The 22,670-nt window shown below is 32.9% G+C and overlaps 1 protein-coding gene across 7 annotated transcripts in view; it reads left to right on the top strand.

The window, feature by feature from the left end:
* The window catches only part of POSTN (periostin), a 46,952-nt gene that overhangs the window by 4,188 nt on the left and 20,094 nt on the right, over window positions 1-22,670 (top strand). For all 7 annotated transcript variants that reach the window (XM_056794798.1, XM_016421913.2, XM_056794799.1 and 4 more), the window contains exons 3-13: window positions 4,500-4,564; window positions 5,304-5,461; window positions 7,327-7,491; window positions 8,534-8,680; window positions 9,509-9,650; window positions 11,177-11,389; window positions 13,949-14,083; window positions 15,407-15,555; window positions 18,708-18,844; window positions 19,395-19,525; window positions 22,461-22,591. In XM_056794798.1, the coding sequence (XP_056650776.1) occupies window positions 4,500-4,564; window positions 5,304-5,461; window positions 7,327-7,491; window positions 8,534-8,680; window positions 9,509-9,650; window positions 11,177-11,389; window positions 13,949-14,083; window positions 15,407-15,555; window positions 18,708-18,844; window positions 19,395-19,525; window positions 22,461-22,591 (1,573 nt within the window). The remainder of the gene's footprint in view (window positions 1-4,499; window positions 4,565-5,303; window positions 5,462-7,326; window positions 7,492-8,533; window positions 8,681-9,508; window positions 9,651-11,176; window positions 11,390-13,948; window positions 14,084-15,406; window positions 15,556-18,707; window positions 18,845-19,394; window positions 19,526-22,460; window positions 22,592-22,670) is intronic.

Below are 22,670 nucleotides of genomic sequence, written 5' to 3'. Positions count from 1 at the left end.
CTTAAATTTCAAGGCACTCTTCTCCACACCAACAGCCATCCCGAGTGTGGTGAACTCTCCTCTATTCCCATTGTGAAGTTTTATTACAATTCCAGCAGCGCCACTGAAACTGTTCAGTACATTTTTTTCCAGTGGAAACATGATACATTTGGGCTGAATTCCAAATATTCTAATGAATGTGGTATGCATTGAGCTGCTTATTAGTATGATAGTTATAATCTCTAAGTTGAACTTTAATTTAAAATCTCTCATAATTGAGAAACATTCACAAATCTCCAAATGAAGAAGAAAGGTGAATGATGTTTGATTAATTTGATCATTTTTCAAATATCTTCATATCAGAACTGTGATTTCATTGGTATAGGGAATTCTCATTGAGGAAATTCCTTCTACCAGCAGTTGTTCTGTAACTAAGAGTCTTAGGGAGTACAGGTCTATAAATGTCAGTTATTCTAAACTTAAATATTAAAAAAAAAGAGTGACAAAAGTTCCTTAATGGCAGAGTATTAAGCAACTTTTATATATTTCAATGAAAGGAAAATGTACCTCGATTATACAAATAAAGTGGTTGGGGGGATCATGTTTTGCAATATGTATATGTCACACATATTCCTGGGTCCACTCTATTTCCTATTAATAAATTTAAATGGAACATTAATACTATTTGCAAAAGACCAGTAACAAACTCAATCCTTCTCCTTCATTGTGATAGGCCCATGATCTTATTTTCAATCTTCTCTTCAAAACTTCCAAGTCAAAAATAGGTATTCTGCTTCACAAATATGCAGAAGCGTTCCATTGCTATAGGATGACTCACAACACAAGATAAAGAACTAAAATGTTGTAGCTATGTTTTAAAAATAACAATAATAATTAACACATATAGCATTTGTAATATTCCAGGCACTGTGCTAAGTGCTTTACAAATAATCTCATTTGATGTTCACAACAACTCTGGAAGGCAATTACTATTATATCCATTTTTCAGATGAAGAAACTAAAGTAAGCAAAGGTTAAGTGACTTGCCCAGGGTCACATAGCAAGACTGAGACTAGATTTGAGCTCACATTTTCCTGACTATAGGTCCAATACTCTATGTACTTCAGCACTCAATGTCTCATAAGAAGGTCTAATTTTTAAAGTTAAAAGAAAATTACCATAAAGAGCATTTAAAAGATGCCTATTTAGTTAAGTCAACAATTATATATATGTGCATATATATACACATATCATATATATGTATATGAAATTTCAAAAGATAATAGCATTTAAATTCTTAAAAATTTTAAGCTTCAAAAATGAAAGCTGAAAGTACCTAGAAATCACTATTTTTTGATTCTGTGACTTTCTGATAATACATTGTTACACACGGAGTCTAAAGACAAATAATAAAGTTCAAATCAAGAGTACTACAGAATTTTTATAAGACTTTTAAACTTTTTAACAAAGGAGCACTTAGGGTTTCAACTGATAGACCTTTGACCTCAGAATTACTCTTATATCACCAAAGAATTCTAGAGCAGGGTCATGAGAAATCAAACAGACCATGTTAAGAGGCTGGGCAGAATGAAATTGGACTTGTTATTGCTAGTTTGGATATTGTTGTCATATGTTGGGTGTTGGATTCTTCCTTGTTTTTTATTCTTGCATGGCATGAGTCTTACTTGGAATTCCCAACTCTTGGATAAGAAAATATATGACCATTTTTAGCTCTGTAAAGGGAAATCTTTATGACACCCTGCCCAGAAGGTATAGAAGTCTGGTGTAATCTTACTCCTACCATGTAAATACAACAAAGATGCCAAGATGTAAATAAAGCAAATGCCAAAATACAATCTCACTTTCCATCAAAGGACTACTTAAAAGTCAGGCATTCTTCCAACATAAAAACAATATCTTCTTTGTTTATTTTTTCACTCTGACCTTCTTTTTGGTTATACCAAGAGTTTCAGAGAAGCTTTTTCATGAGTACATTGTCACCCATGCTTTAATATACATTCAATGTCCAATTTCATATAACAGAAGAAATAAATAATACTGGTAGGAGTAGTTCAGTGTTTGATATCCATTGCCTTATGTTCAAATTTCCAAAACATCTTTAGGATATGATACAAAACACAGAGTGACATAAACAGAAGATTTTTGTTTGAATTCCCATTTGGAAAATTGAAGGGTAAAGCTGATTCAAAGTCTTCCATGTTTTACAATACAAATAAAGTCAACAAAGATTTAATATACTCACCTAACATCATGTATTGCTGGAAAAATCTATGTAGACTGTGTGATATGATATATACCTTTTGGGGAAATCTTCTCATGAAGGTTTGCAGAATATTTAGAAAACTCATAAAAATTTCTGGGATCATGAGATCTTGTAGTCAGAAACGAGAAAGAGCATAGAATCCACCTAATGTAAACCTCTTATTTTTATAGGTGAGGTCCAGAGGTCCCCCAATGGACCACCAAATCACATAGATAATGCCAGAGAAATGATTTGAACCTAGGTTCTCTTATACTAAGTCCAATATTAATTTCATTGTACCTTTCAGATGATGTTAATGATGCTGATGGTTGATCCTACCTATCAGTATTGATCTCATTTGTCTCATGGATTATTTAAGTATTTCTTGACATATTTTACTCTAAAGATACTGGGACTCTTTTTTATTTTTATTAAAATACCAACATGGGTTGTCAAAGCCTTCTAGTACATAGCAATGAACTGACAATGCCTCAGCTCCTCTGGACCAATACACAGGAATTCAAATACAGGGGAAAATGTCTACAGAAATATGCATGTGTGTTTTTACATATATTATGTGTATATATAAACATATATATACATATACATATATATGACTTTTCAAAAGATAATAGCATATGGCTATTCAGTGTCACACTTTAGGTAGGAACTACTTTGAACCTTCAACATTTGGTCCTCTAAGGATAGCTTCTTAAACAAGTCAGAAAACAGATTTAATGATTTGTTTAACACAAGGTGAATGAGTGTTTCTATCAATTATTTGGTATATAAACATAAAAGTCCTTTATGTATACAATAGTTAATAGGTCCATACAAACATTGTAAGAGTTTACATATGTATTGGTGTTTTTACAATGTAATTTAAACTCAAGGTACTCTCAAAATAGAGTTAGAATGTAATCTGGAAATTGCAATATGTAGATATTTCCCATTTCCCTTCCTTTTCACCCATCTACTCTAATTATCCCAGATGTTTTACATGAAATAACTGTAGTTAAGAAAAAATAAACAGAGAACCAGAGCAAAGGTCAAGCAGGGAGCTCTAAATTGCTAGGAATACCATAATTAATCCTACCCCCCATTTGGAGAACATTAATCTGTTTATCCTCTTTATTGCTATTAAGAGAAAACAGCTGTTAAAGCAGACAAAAGATAACAGCTAAATAAGCTGTTACCATTATAAGTGATATTTTCCTTAATTTATTGAAGTTTGTAAATGAGAATATTTTTTGCTACTTTTCCTCCAAATCCTTTCATGAGTATGGTACTAACAACTTCAGTGATCTGTAGATTGTGGGAGTGTCATTAAATCAATCAATCAATAAGCAAAAAACTATGAAACTAAAAATAAACAAAATATGCTATTATTTAGGTAGCATTGAACCTATAATGACTCTTCTAACATTAATTTGGAACCTTTTCTATCTCAAAGGAATTTCTATTTTTTCCTTACACTATTTTCTTTTCATCTAATTATGTGTCCTACTCATTTGCTAATCATTCTAGTTAATATTAACTGTCAACATAAATGCAATATCATTATAATTAAAAGTAAACATTTTTGATCAGGCCCTTAAGATCTCTAATGGCTCCAGCTGTCAAATGAAATTTGGTAAACTAAAAGTCACTTCTATATTTAAAGAAGGAAATAGTGATTATGAAATGAAATTACGTAAATTACTCATTTAGTTCTGACAAAGTTCGCAATTTTACTTGAAATAACTGGAAAGTTACAGCTGAATTTATTGTTCCTATTTGCATTATGCAATATTTGCCTCATTTTATTTATTCCTGTTGAACCAAACACAATGTAATTTGTTGAATTTGAGCATCAAATCATTTTGAGTACTATTGCCCTTAATCAGTTTTAAATTTTATCTTCCATTTCTTTTTCTCAGATTGTTTTGCATAAATAGAGATGTGTTTAAAAATTTCCCTTTAAGTTATAAATATTTATTATCAATCTGATACTTGAAATCAATTAAACTGCTCTAGGAACTAAATTATCTAATGTTGATGCCACCTCATAATATCCTGTCATTAAATGATGTTTTACTCTCCTGAAAAGTCAGTGTACCTTCTTAAGTTTTAATTTACTGGTACAAAGTAATTTGTATACTGGAGAGAGATAAACATATTTCTTTGTTTAGTAACTATAACCATAGAGGCAAAGAAGGTCATTGAAATTAATTTTGTCTTTCCCTTATTTTATTTCTTCCCTTTTCCCTGAACACAGGACTGTGTTATATGAATGTTGCCCTGGCTACATGAAAATGGAAGGCATGGAAGGCTGTCCAGCAGGTAAAAACTTTATTACATGATTTCAAGGTATAATATATCTTATTGGGCAAACTGAAGAATATACAAAGATAAGGAGAATTAAAATAGACTTTTCTGTGCATGGAATAATAATAGCATGCCTGACTGTCAAGTAGATCACTTAATACTTCTATTATTTATTTTTTGAGTCTAATCATATTCTTGAAATTGGTACTAAGAGTGAGAAAATGACACAGTTAAAAAAATGGGTTTGGAGACAGAAATTCTGGGCTTGAGTATGAATCCTTCCCTGGAAATTTACTGCTAGTATCACCTTGGGCAAGTCACAACCATTTGGGGGCTAATTTCTTCATTTGTAATGCTAGATGGCACAACTAAATGACTATTAAGCCCCCTTCAGCCCCTAAATCTGTCATCCCTGTCAGGTTTCATCTGATTGGTTTTGAGTCTATCATTTCATCACCATAAGTTCTTGAATCTATAATTCAGCATATTATCTAGAATCGCCAATTTGTGTTATTCCATATTTGACATATGCCATCTCTGTCTTCATCCAAATCCCACTAAAACTTCCTTATGGCTGTTTTTTTTTTCTTGTCAAATTGAGAGATCAACTTTCATGTCCTGGTAAGCATGATTTATTGTTGAAATTGACAAAATTAAAAGTATTATGTTGCATATGGTAAGGTTGAAATAACAGTAATAGAAATATTATGGAAACATTATCCTAAAGTGCATATTATTATCTTGAATTTTTCAGTGTTGCCTATTGACCATGTTTATGGCACCCTGGGCATCGTGGGTGCTACAACAACACAAGGATATGCTGATGTGTCAAAACTGAGAGAAGAGATTGAAGGAAAAGGATCCTACACTTTCTTTGCGCCAAGTAATGAAGCGTGGGACAACTTGGATTCTGTAATTGATTATTATTATTATTATTGTTATTATCTTTACTCCTACTACCACTGCTTCTTCTTGACATTTAATGTTGTTGCCTTTTACTTTTATGGATAATGTATAGTCTTGAAGCTAAGATAAACATTTATTTTTATGGATAATGTATAGACTTGAAGCTAAGATAAACAAATATCTTGAATCTTATGTTTTAAAACTGGTAATGTGCACATATGTGAATAACCACAGAAAATAGCTATATATGTAGGCAGAGAGTTGTATACCTTTAACACAGATTTGAACCAAAAAAAAAAAATCTACATATTCAAGGCAGACAGTATTTCAAGGAAAAAAAAAACAAAACAAAGAAATCTACAGAGATTGCCCAAGGGAAATTTTATGTCTTTTCTTCTTCCTGGTTCATTGTTTTTGTTTTGTTGGAGGGGGAGTATCCATGGAAGCATTCAATGTAATATTAGGAAGCAGCTGAAGTACTAATTAGAATACATTAATAAGGGGCAATAATTTCAATAAACTTTGCCAGGGCAAATATAATTTGAAGACAATAATTTTAGCAGATACACAATTAATTTGAAGCATTTATAACGTGCAAAAATATGGGAGGCTGAATTAGATAATGGTTAAGGAGCAAGCTTTGCATTGAGGAAAACAGGAATTCAAGTTCTGCTTCTGATAAAAAGAAACAAAAGCAGCTGCTTACTGTAGAGGGTGCCACTCAATCTCCAGTTGCCCAAGGAACTCTTTGAGGCTACAGGTCAAGTATAAATCTGTATTGATCAAGCTCATTTCTTTACTCAGGCTTTCCTATATAAGTGAATTCATAGCCTAGGTCCAAAAATGTGTGTGTATGTAAAATAAGGGAAGTTGAATAGACTAACATATAATAATCTTCTTAGGTAGTCAAAAGTCCCAAGTTTTTGTCTTAGACTGCATTCAAAACATTAATTTAGGGACAAAAATCTTTCTATGCATCATATTTATAAAATGGTGTGAAATATACTATCTTTGTCATTCTATATAAAAATGAATTAGATTACAGCTACTTAGGGAGCACAGCTCCCTGACTTCATTTCTCAGATAATATATGTAAAAGCTCTTTTAAAACTATATAATACTGTAACAATAGACTATTATTATCTTTAAATTTTTCTCATAGGGGAGAAAAGAGTTCATTCTCCACTCTGAGTGCTATACTCAGGTTATTATATACTCATTTGTCCCTTATTCATTCCCAGAGAGCATATCATATGCAAGGCACTGCAATGGGCTAAAAAAATTTAACAAGTTATAAAAGTACCATTGATTTTTGTTAATGAAATTTTCAACGAACATTCTAAAGTAATTTTGTCGTATTTACATCCATTTTACTTTAACAAGCAGATTGATGTTTAGGCATTTTTCAATTGTATATAATTCTACATGGCCTCTTTTGGGTTGTTATTTGGGGGGGCAGTATCTTACCCTTCTCACCTTAGAATCAATATTCTAAGTGACTAATGTAAGATTTGAACCCAGGACCTCCTGTCTCTGAGCCTGGCTCTCAGTCCCCTGAGCCATCTAGCTGCCCCCTGTTTTAGGGTTTTCTTGGCAAAGATACTTGTGTTTTACCATTTTTTTCTTCCAGCTCATTTTATAGAAAAGGAAACTGAAGCAAACAGTGTTAAGTGACTAATTGAATCAGTGTCTGAAGGCAGATTTGAACTCAGGAAATTGAACCTTTCTGACTCATTGGGCCACCCAGCTGCCCCACAATAAATGGAGACTACAATTAAAAATAAGACAGATTACAACCAGTATGGTTTACATGTAAAAAATTTTAATAATCACTAATAAACTAAATTTGTACCATTTTGTTCTTCCTCTAGGAAATCCGTAGAGGTTTGGAGAGCAATGTTAATGTTGAATTATTGAATGCTTTACATAGCCATATGGTGAACAAAAGAATGTTGACCAAGGATTTGAAAAATGGAATGGTTGTTCCCTCTATGTACAACAATCTTGGACTCTTCATTAACCATTATCCTAATGGGGTAAGTTTGATCTAAATGTCTTACAATTTTCCCAGATTATTACTTCTCAATCTTTGCATATTTGAATATAGTCAAAGAAATCAATATGAGGATTTCTGGAAATGAGAATCATGATTCTTCACCTGTGTTTTAATATATAGATTCTGCATTCATGTACAATATAACAAACGCATGATGCTAACAAATTATTTTTAATAACATATTAAGTTGTTAGTTCCAATTGGCTCTCTTGCCTTTTGTAATGCTATCAATACAAAATTGGATTATCTTTCATGGGGAGCTGCCAATTAATGTCTTTAATGGCTCTAAAACAAACATTCTGCACACACCCAGTAAGATCACTGGAGATAATAATCGGATACTTTTCTTCCCTACCTCTTGTGTTTGAAAGGAAATATTATTAGAAAGTGGGACATAATGTTCTGGAAGGTATTTCAACAACTGCATCTCAGGAAGATAGAGGAGCTGTGCTGGGGCATTGATAACTAAGATGTTGCCAGAGAAGCCACTTATTTTTTCCTAGTGATAGGTTTCCTCCTTTAGTAGTTTATTTATCTGCTAAATTAATGCCTATTTCTTGCAAATTATTTGCCAAAACTGCATTTTAGAGTAACTTGACAATATGTGGATAGTGGGAAAGGAATGTGTTTTTTTTTTTATTTTTATCTTGAAACAAAGAGTTTTATTCTGTAAACAAGACAATTTTAAAACAATAGTAGAGTTTATAGCTTTGCAAAGCAAAACAGAGAATCAAGACAATTATCTGAGTAATTCAAGCAAGTATATATTTTTACTTCAATTATATAGAATATTCAAAAGTGACAATCTGGGTTCTGAATTATTTGTAAAGTTATTTCCATTATTTCTTGTTACCTCTGAAGACACTGAGGCATGTATATCTTCAAAAATAGATTGAAAGCTTTTTGTCCCATTTTTGTGAGATGCTACTTATTAAGACACAGAAGAAAGTGGCAAAGACTGTGATAAAGACCAGTGGTCAGTTGTGTCTCAGAACTCTGTCGTTTTTCTCAATAAATTGTAGGTTGTTACTGTTAACTGTGCTCGAATCATTCATGGAAACCAGATTGCAACAAATGGTGTTGTCCATGTCATTGACCGCGTCCTGACACAGATTGGCACTTCAATCCAAGATTTCCTTGAGGCAGAAGATGACCTTTCATCTTTTAGAGTAAGTATGTGTGTGGGTGGACAGTGTGGGGAGAAGATGAAAAAAAGACGTAATGAATGAACTATCTTTGATCTTAATACTTCTAAAAATCCTTTGGGGAAAAAAGAATAAGCAATATAACATTAGCTAAATTTGTTCATGATTCCTAATTCATTTCTGGAAATTACATCATGTATTTTCCATTTGAATAGGGAAAAATCTTTTCCTGAATCAGTCATTGTATGATATTCAAAGATAAAAATTACAAGAATAAAATAATGAAAATTGAATTAACAACATCACAGTTTTTCACATTTTTATAGTTTTAATATTTGCAAAATGTTTTGTATTATCTTCTGTAGAAGCAACTCTATAAATAGTGGATAGATGTGTGGCTCAGTACCCAGCCTGATCTCCTTTCAAATACACCCTCTGAAACATGCTATCTGAGTGAACCTGTTCCAGTCACTTAGCTTATTAGTGTTGTAGGCAAGTCTCTAAGACAATAAACTGCAGAGAAAATTTTGTGCTACATTGAGAAAGAGAATTTCCTCATCTAGGGATCCCCTAGACTAATGAAATGACAAATGCAGTGCCTTCCCTTATCCCTACCTCATTAGATCATGGAACACCATATAACCTCTGGGTGATCAATAATATTAATTGACAATTCCATTAGATTCAACAAGTAATGATAGAACCACGTATTAATGATGGGGATTCAAGATGGGAGAAAGAAAAAGAAAAACAGGAAGGATAAAAGAGAAGATAGTAAGCATTAATGGAAACAGAGAAACCTGATTTGTTTAGCATAGTATGTTTTTAATCTTTTCTACCTTTGGATTTTAGGCAGCTGCCATCACATCAGACCTGTTGGAAGCACTTGGAAGAGATGGGCACTTCACACTCTTTGCTCCCACTAATGAAGCTTTTGAAAAGCTTCCAAGGGGTGTGCTGGAAAGGATCATGGGGGATAAAGTAGCTTCTGAAGGTACTGACATATTTTTCCCTTTATAACACCCTGCTTTCTAGGAGGAAAAAGACATGAGATGAACTTGTACAGTGAATAGTAGTTAGATGGTGCCATTGCAGGGACCATAAAAGAGCATTTTCTGGGGCAAAAGGTGTCTCAGTGGATAGAGAGCAAAACCTGGAGATGGGAAATCCTGGCTTCAAATCTGGCCTTTGACACTTTCAAACTGTGTGACCCTGGGCAAGTCACTTAATCCCAATTGCCTAGTCCTTATTGCTCTTCTGCCTTAGAACTGTTACTTAGTATTAATTATAAAACTGAAGGTAAGGACTTGGAAAGAATGTTCTCCTTTAGTGTATTAAAAAAAAAGAAATTTGTGAAGCAGGTATAGTATTAATGTTGAATTAAAAGCAAGTCCTGGCATTCATAGCCTTCAGAATTATCTTCATAGAAATAAATTGTAGCTATTTTTTAAGAATAAGCCAAGAATTCAAAGAAATGATAAATCATCTCATAGTAATCTTTCAAATAAATGCTGATCACTTCAACATATTGATCAGTTTTGGGGGTAGAAAATAGATTTGAGTTGGCTTAAATGAAAAAAGGTTTCTAAGTTATCACAAGAGTGTTAAGAGTGTTAGTCAGACACTAATGAAAAGTTAGCTTGTTATCAGTCACTTTCCCCATTTGAATTTGAATTAAAGAAATTTTGCCTGATACATTTCACCTTTTTTTTCACTTGAACTCATATTTAATACTATAGAAACAAATATTAGAAGACCAGAGGGAAACTTTACGGACCACAGATTTTCTATATTCTCAAGTGGAATGAAACTCTTAAACTTGAGCTCAATTATAGAAATGAGTTGACTTGTGTGCGCACACAGATATTCACTTAAAGTGTCCTTATATTCCTTTTTACAAAATATACACACAAGCACAAGCACACATGCTCGCTCACACGTATGTTTGTGACACACCCTTTGAGTTTCTGATAATCCCTTTTTTAGATATATGAAGATATTCCCATACAACATTCCAGTAGTCAGTTTTGGTCCTTGGGGAAGCTGTTTGCATTCACAGACAACAATGATCTAGTCTCAATCTCAGTCTCTTCACAGACTGTCTACAGATGTTGAATATTTCAGAACTAGAATCACTAATTAGTCATTCCACCCTTAAAAGACTCACTCCCAGACAATTTCCCCTGCTTTCATATTACTAATTAAGCAACATTTTTACCAGAGCAGCTGGAACTTTACTCCACTTTCCTTTCACCACCTCCATACACAAAGCATAACATTTCCTTGGACCACTAGTCATTTCCTAAATCTATCTTCTTCCCACTATTTACTGATCTAGGCTTTGCTTTTTAAAAATTAAAATGACTATCCTAGAATCTAGCTAGTCATAATTTGAAGCCCGTCTTATTTTATATCTACATATAAGTTTTGGGAACATCGAATTTCTTACTGAATAGCAGTTTTCCTTAGTGTCCTAACATAGTATTTAAATGTTTTCTCTTTTTCTTGTTTGGCCCCCAGCTCTCCTGAAATACCATATTTTAAATACTCTCCAATGTTCTGAGGCCATCATGGGTGGTGCAGTCTTTGAGACCCTGGAAGGACATACAGTTGAAATTGGCTGTGATGGCGAAAGTCTGACAGTCAATGGAGTCAAAATGGTAAATCGCAAGGATATTGTCACAAACAATGGTGTCATCCATTTAATTGACCAGGTGCTGATTCCTGATTCCGGTAAGATTTGCTTTTGCTTACTACTTTTGTTATTAGAAGGGCAACAAGGTATGGTGAAAAGAGTGCTGAATTTATTGTCAGAAATGACTGGATCTAAATCCTGGTTGAATCCAAACTGACAATTCAATCTAAAAAAAGCATTAATTAAATGCCCACTGTATGCTACTAGGAGCTAAGAATACAAGGGGGGGGGACAGAAGTTTCTGACCATTTACAAGCTGTGTAACCTCAAACAATTTATTTTACCTGTTTTCTCAGCTACATAATGGAGATATTGTTTGTGTGTCTAGCCAATGACTTTATCAGAAAAGTTCTTTAAAACATTGTATAGGTTAGCTATGGTTAATGAAATGTGTTTTAGGCCAATTAGGAAGAAAGAAAAATGAAAAAGGCTTGGTAGTGAAGGAAGAAACAGGAATTTTAAATGATATTATCTATAATAGGAGCTATAGACATAAATGCAAGTAAAAGTAACTAGAAATATTACAACTAAGATGAATAAATTAAGGTCATATTTTAGCCCCTGATTATTATACTTCAGGACCTAAAAAAAGCATAAGTAAGATCATAGATTTCAAGTGAATGGGACTTTAAAAGGGCATCTAATGCAATTCTCTTGTTTTACAAATAAGGTATTTTAGAGACAATAGTTTTCTAACTTCACATTAAGAGACAAAGACAAGTTTTGAACCTACATTCTCTGACTCCAAATCCAACATTCTTTCTACAGTATCAGCTAAATCATATTTAAAGAAATCATGTAAATGTCTGACACAAAGTTAAATAATGTTATATTATGATGGCCAAAACCAACATAAGGTCACACAGGGAAATAAATGTAATGGAGAGTATAGATAGTACTAGATAATATTACATGTGTGAACATACTGTCTGTATAACCCAAATCATAAGGAACCAATAGCATAAGAACCTATAAGAGCTGATGAGTAAATTTTCAGTTAGCTTTTAATTGTAAAAAATCAGCAATTATTTTAAATCAGGACTTGCTTTATTGTTTTGTTGATTATCTAGATTAAAGATTAAACCTAAAAGTGTAAATATATACATTTTTCCCCTCTGAGATCCTAGTTGTCAAATATTTTCCAGCACAAACCTCTATATAACTTGCCTTAAAATCACCAATTATTTCTCTAAAGCTGGATATTTTTCATCTTCAGTCTATAGGAATTATCTCTGATCTTTGTACTGAGAATAGTTAAATTATTCAGAGCTGATGATCATATAGCATTGATGTTACTAAACACAATGTTCTCTTTGTTCTAACTTCACTTTGCATCAGTTCATGCTAGTCTTTCCAGATTTTTCTGAAAGCATCTTGCTCAACATTTCTCATAGCAAAATAGTATCCCACCCCAATCACATACCACAACTTGTTCAGTCATTCCCAATTAAGTCATATCCCCTAAATTTTCTAATTCTTTGCCATCATGAAAAGAGTTATTATAAATATTTTATATCTCTAGATCTTTTTACTTTTTAAAAAATCTATTTGGGATATGGATCTAGTACTAATGCTCATGGATGAAAATTATGTACCATTTTATAGCCCTTTGAGCATAGTTCCAAATTGCTCTCCAGAATGATCGAATCAGTTCACAACTCTACCAACAGTAATCCCTCCAGTATTTGTCATTTTCATTTTCTGTCCCATTAGCTGATCTGAGAGGAGCAAAGTGGTATCTCAAAGTTGTTTTAATTTTTATTTCTTTGTTTAGTATTTAGAGCATTTTAATATGATTACATATAACTTTGAGTTCATCTGAAAACAGCCTGTTCATATCCTTTGATCACTTATTAATTGTGGATTGACTCATATTCTTATAAATTTGACTCTGTTGTCCATATATTTGAGAAATGAGGCACTTATTAAAGAAAATTGACTGTATTGCTTTTATCTGTGCAAACCTTTTTAATTTAATGGAATTAGAAGTATCCATTTTATAACCCTTAATGCTGATAAGTGGTGTTTGTTTGGATATAAATTATTCTAATCTGCTTATAGTATCACCCTTTGTATCTTTTAGCTTACTGCCTTTTTAGTAGCTTTCTAAAACCCAGAATCATGACTAGTCATTGTATCCATACTTCAAAATGAATTGAATGAAAGTGATAGGACATGGCTCAAAATAAAGGAAAATTAAAGATGACTGTAGTCATAGCAACTAAGGAATCTCAGACAGCAGGAGACAAACTTGTGAAGAAATATATAAAGAAATAGAGAGCAGAACATAGGAACACATCTTCTTTGTGCTCAGAAGAACCATATTTTCATTGCCTAACATGAGAAAGATACTATTCGAGGATCCAAAGACACAAAGAAAAAAAATCTATATTTTAAGGAAATTTTATTCTCTAGTTTTCTGGCTGGTGACTATAAATGCCCAAGAATAGGATCTATGGATCACTAGGTACGGCAGAGTGGTGGTGAAAGGACTGTTAAGAAAGAAAAGACACAATAAATGGATAAGAACAACAGTCTGAAAACAACCCAGAAGAAAGTGATTATCTATCTGATAATGGTAATTATTACTATTACAGCCAAGCAAGTCATCGAGCTTGCTGGAAAACAGCAAACCACCTTCACAGATCTCATGGCCCAGCTAGGCTTGGCTTCTCATTTAAAGCCTGACGGAGAGTACACTTTGCTGGCTCCTACAAATAATGCTTTTACTGGTAAGTATTATGTTGCTTCCCCCTCTCTGTTTGATTACACTCATGCTTCTTTCTTATGATAAGAAAAATAATATAAGTTTAGCAAAGGAAGAGCTTAGTTGCTGTGTATTGCTTATGCTTTGGAGTTCACATATGGTGGCTTATTAAAGCTTTCTCTTTATTGAATTATTCTTCATGTCAGTTTCTTGAATTTGCATCTCCCTGAGATGAAAGGTCTAGATTTAATTACTCTGTGATTCAAATCAGATCTCAGTGTGTATAGTGTTGTATGATACATTATCAATAATCTAGGAACTATGGTATATGCATATTAAAATTGTATTTGCACATTTTCTCACAAACCAAAAGCTCAAAACAATAAAAGAAATGGATTGTAAATTAAAGGAACTGGGAACATTTAAGATGATTAAACCAGTTCATATGCTTCTCTATTCCATATCTTATATGAATAGAAGAATTCTACTTCATAGTTTGTATTCTATGACTGGAAAAAACAGATAATTTCTTAGCCATGCAGCTTTTATCCTATGGACAGCTAAACTATTTCACAAAGAAATTAGTTAAGATCTCGTACTAAATTAGTCCCAAATTGGTTTTGTTTTAATTAATGATGTGGTATGCTTTTATATTCCAAACATTCACAAATTAACCTTACTCCACAAGAGGTCTCTTATAAACATGTAAAAAGTAAAACAATGGAATAACCTTATCTTAAATGCATGTAATATTTAATATGTATAGCAACCACTTCTCTATTTTTACCTTTTTAAATTAATAAATCTATTTTCTCCTCCCACTTCCCAACCAATTAAAAATGGAGAAAAGAAAAACAAATATCACGTAACAAATATTCATAGTGAATTAAAGTAAATGCCCTTATTTACTAAAATATAGACATATGTGTGTATGTACACAGTTATAAGGGGGGAAAGCATATACATAATGAATAACCATTGCTCTTACAACTTTCAAAGTTATTTGTCTATTTATGTTGGCCTTATTCTATAAATTGTCCTCCAGGTTCTGCCTACTTCGTTTTTCATCAGTGTACAATAATCTTCAAAATGGTCTATTTTACAGTATTATAGTATAAATGATTCTTCTGGTACCACTCATTTTTCTCCATAAGTTCATACAAGTTTATCTATATCTCTTTGGAATTTAAACCAACTGAGGTATCCAGTCATTACTTTTCCTTTTGGAAAATTGAGTTTGTGGGGACGTAGGGACAAATGAATTATATTCTACATATAAATTTGAACTTCAATCATGCTTAATATTCACTGCATGAACTTTTTCATCATTTTCTTAATGTATTTATAGATGATACCCTGCGCATGGATCAGCGCCTTCTCAAATTAATTCTTCAAAACCACATTTTGAAAGTAAAAGTAGGCCTCAATGAACTTTACAATGGACAGCATCTAGAGACCTTGGGAGGCAAGCAACTCAGAGTTTTTGTCTATCGCACGGTAAGGGGAATAAAACAAAAGAGATTGTGGTGGGGAAGGGAGCGAATAAGGTAATAGTTGCAATCAAAGGGGTTTTATTTCTTTTTTTTTTTTAAATATATTTTATTTGATCATTTCCAAGCATTATTCGTTAAAGACATAGATCATTTTCTTTTCCTCCCCCCCACCCCCCATAGCCGACGCGTAAGTCCACTGGGCATTAGATGTTTTCTTGATTTGAACCCATTGCTTTGTTGATAGTATTTGCATTAGAGTGTTCATTTAAAGTCTATCCTCTAAAGGGGTTTTATTTCTAAGAAATACTAAAAAAATAAGAATGTGGACCTATTAGAGACAATATTCATCAAAAGACCCAGAAGTAATTTGGACAAAGGAAAAGGTAATTATACTAAATAATAATGATGTCAGCCTCAATGGAACAATCAATTAGTCTTTCTTTGATAAGGGTGTCACATTAAAGTCTTCAAAAAAATTTCATTAAGATCACTCCAACAGCAGATATTTGAAAGAGGAACAAGGAAAGAGGAAGTATAGATATTAAATTTCTAAAATTAAGTTTTCATCATTATCTATTTGAGAGAATTCTCAGAGTGATTCATCTTAGATTTTAACTTCTCAAAGGCTACTTATTCATATTCATTGAGTAGAATTGATTGGCCAAACCAAAGCTTTACTATTACTACTCCCTGAAGGTCATGCCAAGCAACCAAGTATAGGCAAAACTATTTTAATATGGGTCTTTTTTTATAACCAAAAGAGTATTTCATTCTTCCATTCAATCCAAGATTTTATAGATCTCTTGTGGCAAATTCCATATTGTGTTATATAGGGATTGCTTTGTAGCCTGTCTAGGACAGAAATTATAACAATCTACAACCCAAGAAAAATGTAATATTGCAGGTAATATAGCATCATTCTAAACTTTAGCAAGAAATTAAGGGTTAAATAGAATTGAAACATTCTATAATAAAAGCTCAGAAATTTCTATTTTAATTAATTCCTATTATAAATGCACATCTATCACCATGATAATGGTTCATATATATATATATATATATATATATATATATATACATATACATATAAATAATTTATATTTAATTTATATATAATATATAATTTATAATTTAATTATATAATACATATAATTAATAATTTAATAATAAACCAATCTGCAATTATTTGTGTTTGTACTCTGTATTCAACACTATGGATAAACCTGATATCCTCCTTTCTCACCTTCTCTTCCAAGAATTTCTGAGTTCTGTCAACACACATCAAGAGTCACCTTCTTTATAGATCTTTTTCTGATGCACTTAATAGTTACATCCATATTAATTTGATATTTTATAAGCATATATATGTAAATATATATTTATATACTCATGTACTTCCTTCAAGTAGAATTCATTTTCCTTAAAGGCACCACATATTATCATTTTTCTCTTATATCTCAATGCCTGTCATAATGCTTGAAACCTAATAGAGACTTAATAAGTGCTTGTTGAATTATTTTACAAAATGGTCTAAGCAATGGGAATAAAAGACAAAAAAGGAAGGTTCCTAAGCTGTATTCACAAAGAGAAAGCATGGGATTTGAGTCTTGAAGGAAGAAAAATAACTCAAGAGAAGAAATTGCAAGGAGAATACATCATGAGCATAGGGAACAGCTTGAACAAATGTATAGAAGTGGAAGGCAAAATGTTTAGTTCAAATAACATTTAGTGGTTCAGTTGGGCTAAAACGTGGAATGCATGATAGGATGTACAGTAGTGTTGTTTTACACAAGTGCAACACATGATTGAAATTTTAAAAATGAAGGTATAAAAATACATAAAATAAAAATCATTAATTACACACTTAATCCATACCATTTTCCCAAGCAGAACAGTCTCACAGTAGTTACCCAGTCACACTCATTCTTGCTCTAAAAAGCATTAGTGTGCATTTTTACATTGTTTTGCACCAAACATTAGCTCCCACATCAGTTTTTGTCCATAATTCTCCCTTAAAACAAGCCATGTTTGTATCAAAATAATGCTTCTCTTTGTTTCATTAATGATATTTACTTATTATTAATGGCCCCAAATTCTAATAGTAGTGATAATAGTAGCTCTGAAAAGTCTAAGAATAGTCATTAAGTACTTAGGATATCTGTATGAGAAATATTATTGAACAATGATATTGCCTAATACAATAAGCAAGAGCAAAAGGCAATATGGGCCTGAACTAAGCCAATGTCTTTAGAAAGGAATGCAGAGATGCGAGATGAGTTATGCAGATAAAATTAAAAGAAGTTCACAAATGATTTATTATCGACAGTGAAAAGGAAACACGCAGGATGAAACTGAACTTAGGAAGGTGGGTGACTGAGAAGAGGATGATGTCTTCAACTACAACAATAACAACAAAAAGGATGAAGGTTTCAGAGGAAGATGTTGATTTCTCTTTCACTTAATGTCAAGTTTAAGATAGAGCTCTGGGACATTCAAGTGAATAAATTCAAGAGGCACTTTAATGCAGGACTTAAGTTCTGGAGGGTCTTTAGGAGAGAATATAAGAATGTGAATACAATTGTGTAGCAATTATAATTGAGCCTTTGCTAATAAATGCTCCTAATTAGGATGAAATGAAGAAAGATGGGTGAAAGCATAAAGATGAATGAATCTGAATGTAACATGTTATTTGAGGAATGGAAATTGGACTGCTAGTTTGTGGATAACTTGGAAAATAACTGATAAATCTCCCCTTCCTTTATAAGGAGGTATTTAGAACAGGGGAGCAGAATATGGGATCATAGGTATCTCATATATCAAATGCCACCATTCAAAATGGATATGTTGATGAGGTTTGCCAAACTTCTTTTTTTTTTCTTTTTAGGTCTTTCTTATTAGGAATGGTTTACTGAATAGAGGAGGGAAGAGAAATATACTTGGAGATTAAGTTTTTAAAAAAAACATAGAAAACCAATAGAAAAATAGTTTTTTAAAAGAAAAATAATAAAGGAAGAAAAACAGAAATTTTTTCTTCCTGGACATGGTTTTAGGTGACCTTCATGAAGGTCAATCCAGAAATTAAATTACCTCAAAAATTTTCAAATTGAGATTTTTGTGGAAGTTTGGTTAGTATTTGTTTTTTCTTTTCATTGTCAGGCGATCTGCATTGAAAATTCATGTATGCTTCGAGGAAGTAAACAGGGAAGGAATGGTGCTATTCATGTATTCCAAGAGATTATCAAGCCTGCTGAGAAATCCCTCCATGAAACATTGAAACAAGATAAGCGCTTCAGGTAAGAGGCTATTAGCTTTACCTCCTCAAAGAATGAGTATTCATCCTTGATATTCATATCATTACTCAAAAAACTGTCAGCTTCCTACTGAACTTAAGATGAGGAATCTATGAAAAATGTTTTCAAAAGTGAAGTCTTCCAGGGATACATTCTTTTAGATTCAGGACAGAATTATTGAAGATGGTGAAAGAGAAAACTAATAAATATGCTTTAGCTAATTTCTCCTCATTGCCATTATGGTTAAGTCAATAAGGGCAGGAAATAGTGACAAATAGTATTCCTTTGAAAAAAAGCCAATATGTTTCTATTTTGTTGGGGGTATTAATTGAATTAAAATGCTCAAAACCAAAAATGATGTATTGTATACATAGATCATACCCTTCCCTCAACCACTTAAATACTACCAAATTCTTATATCACAAATATAAAACTTCACAAGGGAGTTGGGTGCTTCTTTAATAAAAGAATCTTACAAATTAATGTACTGTTAATGACCACTCCAAAACTTAGTAAATCAGAATTTAAGGTTATATATTTTTCTTTTACTTAGCATTTTCCTCAACCTACTTGAAGCTGCAGATTTGAAAGATACTCTAATACAACCAGGAGAATGGACCTTGTTTGTGCCAACCAATGATGCCTTTAAGGGAATGACAAATGAAGAAAAAGAAATACTGATCCGTGAGTACCAAATTGTTTCATGAAAGCACTTCTCAAGTTCAAGAACTTCTCAATTCAACAATCATTTATTCAATGCTTTCTATGTAGAAAATATAATGTTTCAACAAGATAGCCATAACCTTCATGGGGCATATAGTCTATTAGGGGATATAATACCTGCTGAGATAACTAAAGAGTTAAGCAAGTGCAGAACATTGTTATCAGCAGCCAAATAGCTATCAGTTTAAAGCTATAAGAATCCTAAAAGCCATTTATTCCAACTCCTCTCATTTTAGAGATGAAAGAGGACATTGAAAATCAGAGAATTATATAGACTTGTCCAATGCCACCCATATTAATGAGTAGCAGTGCCAAAATTTTAAGCCAGTTCATTTGACTCCAAAGCCAAAACTCTTCCAATAAACCATGTTGCTTATATCACGTCCTTTAAATCTTTTACTTCCTTGCCAAGTAGTCCTTAACTTCTACATAATAAATTCTTTATCATCCTTTAATATGGTTTCCAATTTAGTAGAGTATTATAGATAGAAAATGGTCTTGTGCTTATTTTGCATATAAGGAAATTACCCTACCCAATATCAGGAAGCAGGATCCGGGGAAGACTGAAACAAGAACTCTTTTCTCTAGATTTCTAAGTCAGTATACCCCTTACATCATACCTTGTCCTCCCCTTGCATTCACTCAGATTCTGGGCATAAGTTATCTTTAAGCATCAAATATGACCAATTTTCAAACTTGCACTATTATTAAAAGAACTATTATTTATACTAGGAGACCCAATATGATATCATTTATATCCTGTCCATTTTTTTTATTTTTGTCATATTATTCTGAAATTTTAGATAATTTCTTAGTAGCATTTTCTTTTTTGTTTGTTTAACCCTTTACCTTCTATCTTAGAATCAATACTGTGTTTTGGTTCCAAGACAGAAGATCTGTAAGAATGCTATATTCTGTCCTCCTAGCTACCCAATGGTACAATAGAATTTTTTTAAACCCTTACCTCATGTCTTAGAATAAATACTGTGTATTGCTTCCAAGGCAGAAGATTGGTAATGACTAAGCAGTGGAGGTTAAATGACTTACCCAGGGTCACCCAGCTAGGAAGTGTCTGAGATCATATTTGAACCCAAGTCCAGTGAAATATTCATTTTAACTCTCTTCATACTAATTTCTTCTTCACTTGTAGGAATTTGGCTTCAAAAGTCATCATTTTTCCTTTTTTCTTTAAAGTAAGGGTCATAAGGACAGAGACAAAGTTAAGAGTAGGAGATACTATTCTTTTTTCAAGCTTGCTCTTTTTTGTATAATTTGGCAAGAGGGTTCATCAGAATAGATAATATTCTAAAGTTACCACTCAGCTTTAAAAATTCAATGAGTATAAGATTTTTTATTTTTATAGAATCAGAAATGATGATTTAAATGGTATTAGAAACTCTTCAGTGAAGAAGCTCTCTCCACAAATATAAGGCAACACCTTCCTGGCAACTTAAAATCTTATAGTATTTTAAAAAGAGCTAAAAGGTAAATGAGGTGCCCTTGGTCATTTTCTTAGTATAGACACCATAGGAAAGACTTGATCCAAGTTTTTCTAGGTTTCATAGGCCTCTATCCACTCTTCTGCCTCTATAAATACATGCAAATACATACATATACATGTACACATCTATATATGATCATATGTGCATATATATAAAACATGCATATATTTGAGTGAATTTTGAACTGACCTTAATAGGTGCCCAATAAATGTTATTACTTGAATTTGGTTTGGTATAATAGAGTGTAATAATGTTTTAGGGAGGATTTACTGTCCATCCAAATCCAACACATGAAATAGAAGAAATGTAAACTGAGTGGAAAACTATTACTTATTGATTCTCTGGCTTGTGACTAGAGAGGCTGCTACAGGGGACCAGAGGCTGCTTATTTATAATGGAGGTAGGAATAAGAAATGCTGAGGGATGCCACCACACAGGAATGCTGGTACACAAGGGATTGCTCTGGAGTCTGTTCTGGGCTTTTGCCTATTGATCCCTACTGATTGCTGATGGATCAATCTATTTCCTAAACTCCTTCCTCCCTCACTCCCTCTCTTAACGAGCCCTCTCCACCCAGTTCTTCTTGAAGCCTTTGGCTCCTTCCCTCCCCACTTGAGTAAACTATAAAGATATTCTTTTCCTTTCCTTTTTCAAGTCAAGGGGTTTATTGGGATAACAGGAGGGGAAACTGAGGTAAGAGGGATGAGGATTTCCCTAATCTAAATGAGGTTAAATTGAGGGTTTGGGAAGTCACAAGTGTGACTCTTAGACAGTTAGGGAGATGGAGGACAGCAGTCTTTTAAGATCTTCTTTCTTCTTCTTCACAAGAAATCAGCAAGGTCCCTCAGCTTAACTCCAGAAAGAAAACAAAGTTCGAAGTTTCTAAGTTTTCTCCTGGCCAGCTCAACTCTCAAATAGACCATCTACTCAAAATCTTCTCCCCTGGTCAGATTCCACTGCTCAGAGACAGAGAAACCCAAAAAAAACCAAGTCAGCCTCACAAAGGTCTTTCAGCCAGCTTCAAACCTCCAGGGAGAGAGAGTGACTTCCAGTCGGAGAAAAAGTCCCCTCCCTCTGTCAGCTCAAACTGCCAACAACTGGGAACATTCCCCTGGAACCCTGGTTCCTGCATCTTGGTCCACAAGTCCTTTAAAATCTCTCTCTCTCTTCATGTCTCTATCACACACAATAGGTTGGCATTTGAATAAACTGTTATGGGGCTACTGACTAGGTTAAAGCATTTTTGGTGATACAGTGGTACCAGATGAAAAGACACATATTTGAGACTCATTCAAAGTCCATATAAAGATTCGATTATTATGATACTTGCAATATGGAAATTTGGGAAAATTTTACAATTGCATTTCTTGAATATCTTTTATATTTCTTTCTAGGGGACAAAAATGCTCTTCAAAACATCATCCTTTATCACTTGACACCAGGAGTTTTCATTGGGAAAGGATTTGAACCTGGAGTCACAAACATTCTTAAGACAACCCAAGGAAGCAAAATTTTCCTTAAAGGAGTAAGTTCTTTATTCCCAATTTCCCCATATTATTTGAAATCAATTTAGAAAACAACACTCCTATTTAATACGGTGGTCT

The sequence above is a fragment of the Monodelphis domestica genome, chromosome 4 (genome assembly GCF_027887165.1).
Source record: "Monodelphis domestica isolate mMonDom1 chromosome 4, mMonDom1.pri, whole genome shotgun sequence".
NCBI classification, from domain to species: domain Eukaryota; kingdom Metazoa; phylum Chordata; class Mammalia; order Didelphimorphia; family Didelphidae; genus Monodelphis; species Monodelphis domestica.
This window is presented reverse-complemented; position numbering and strand designations above follow the sequence as displayed.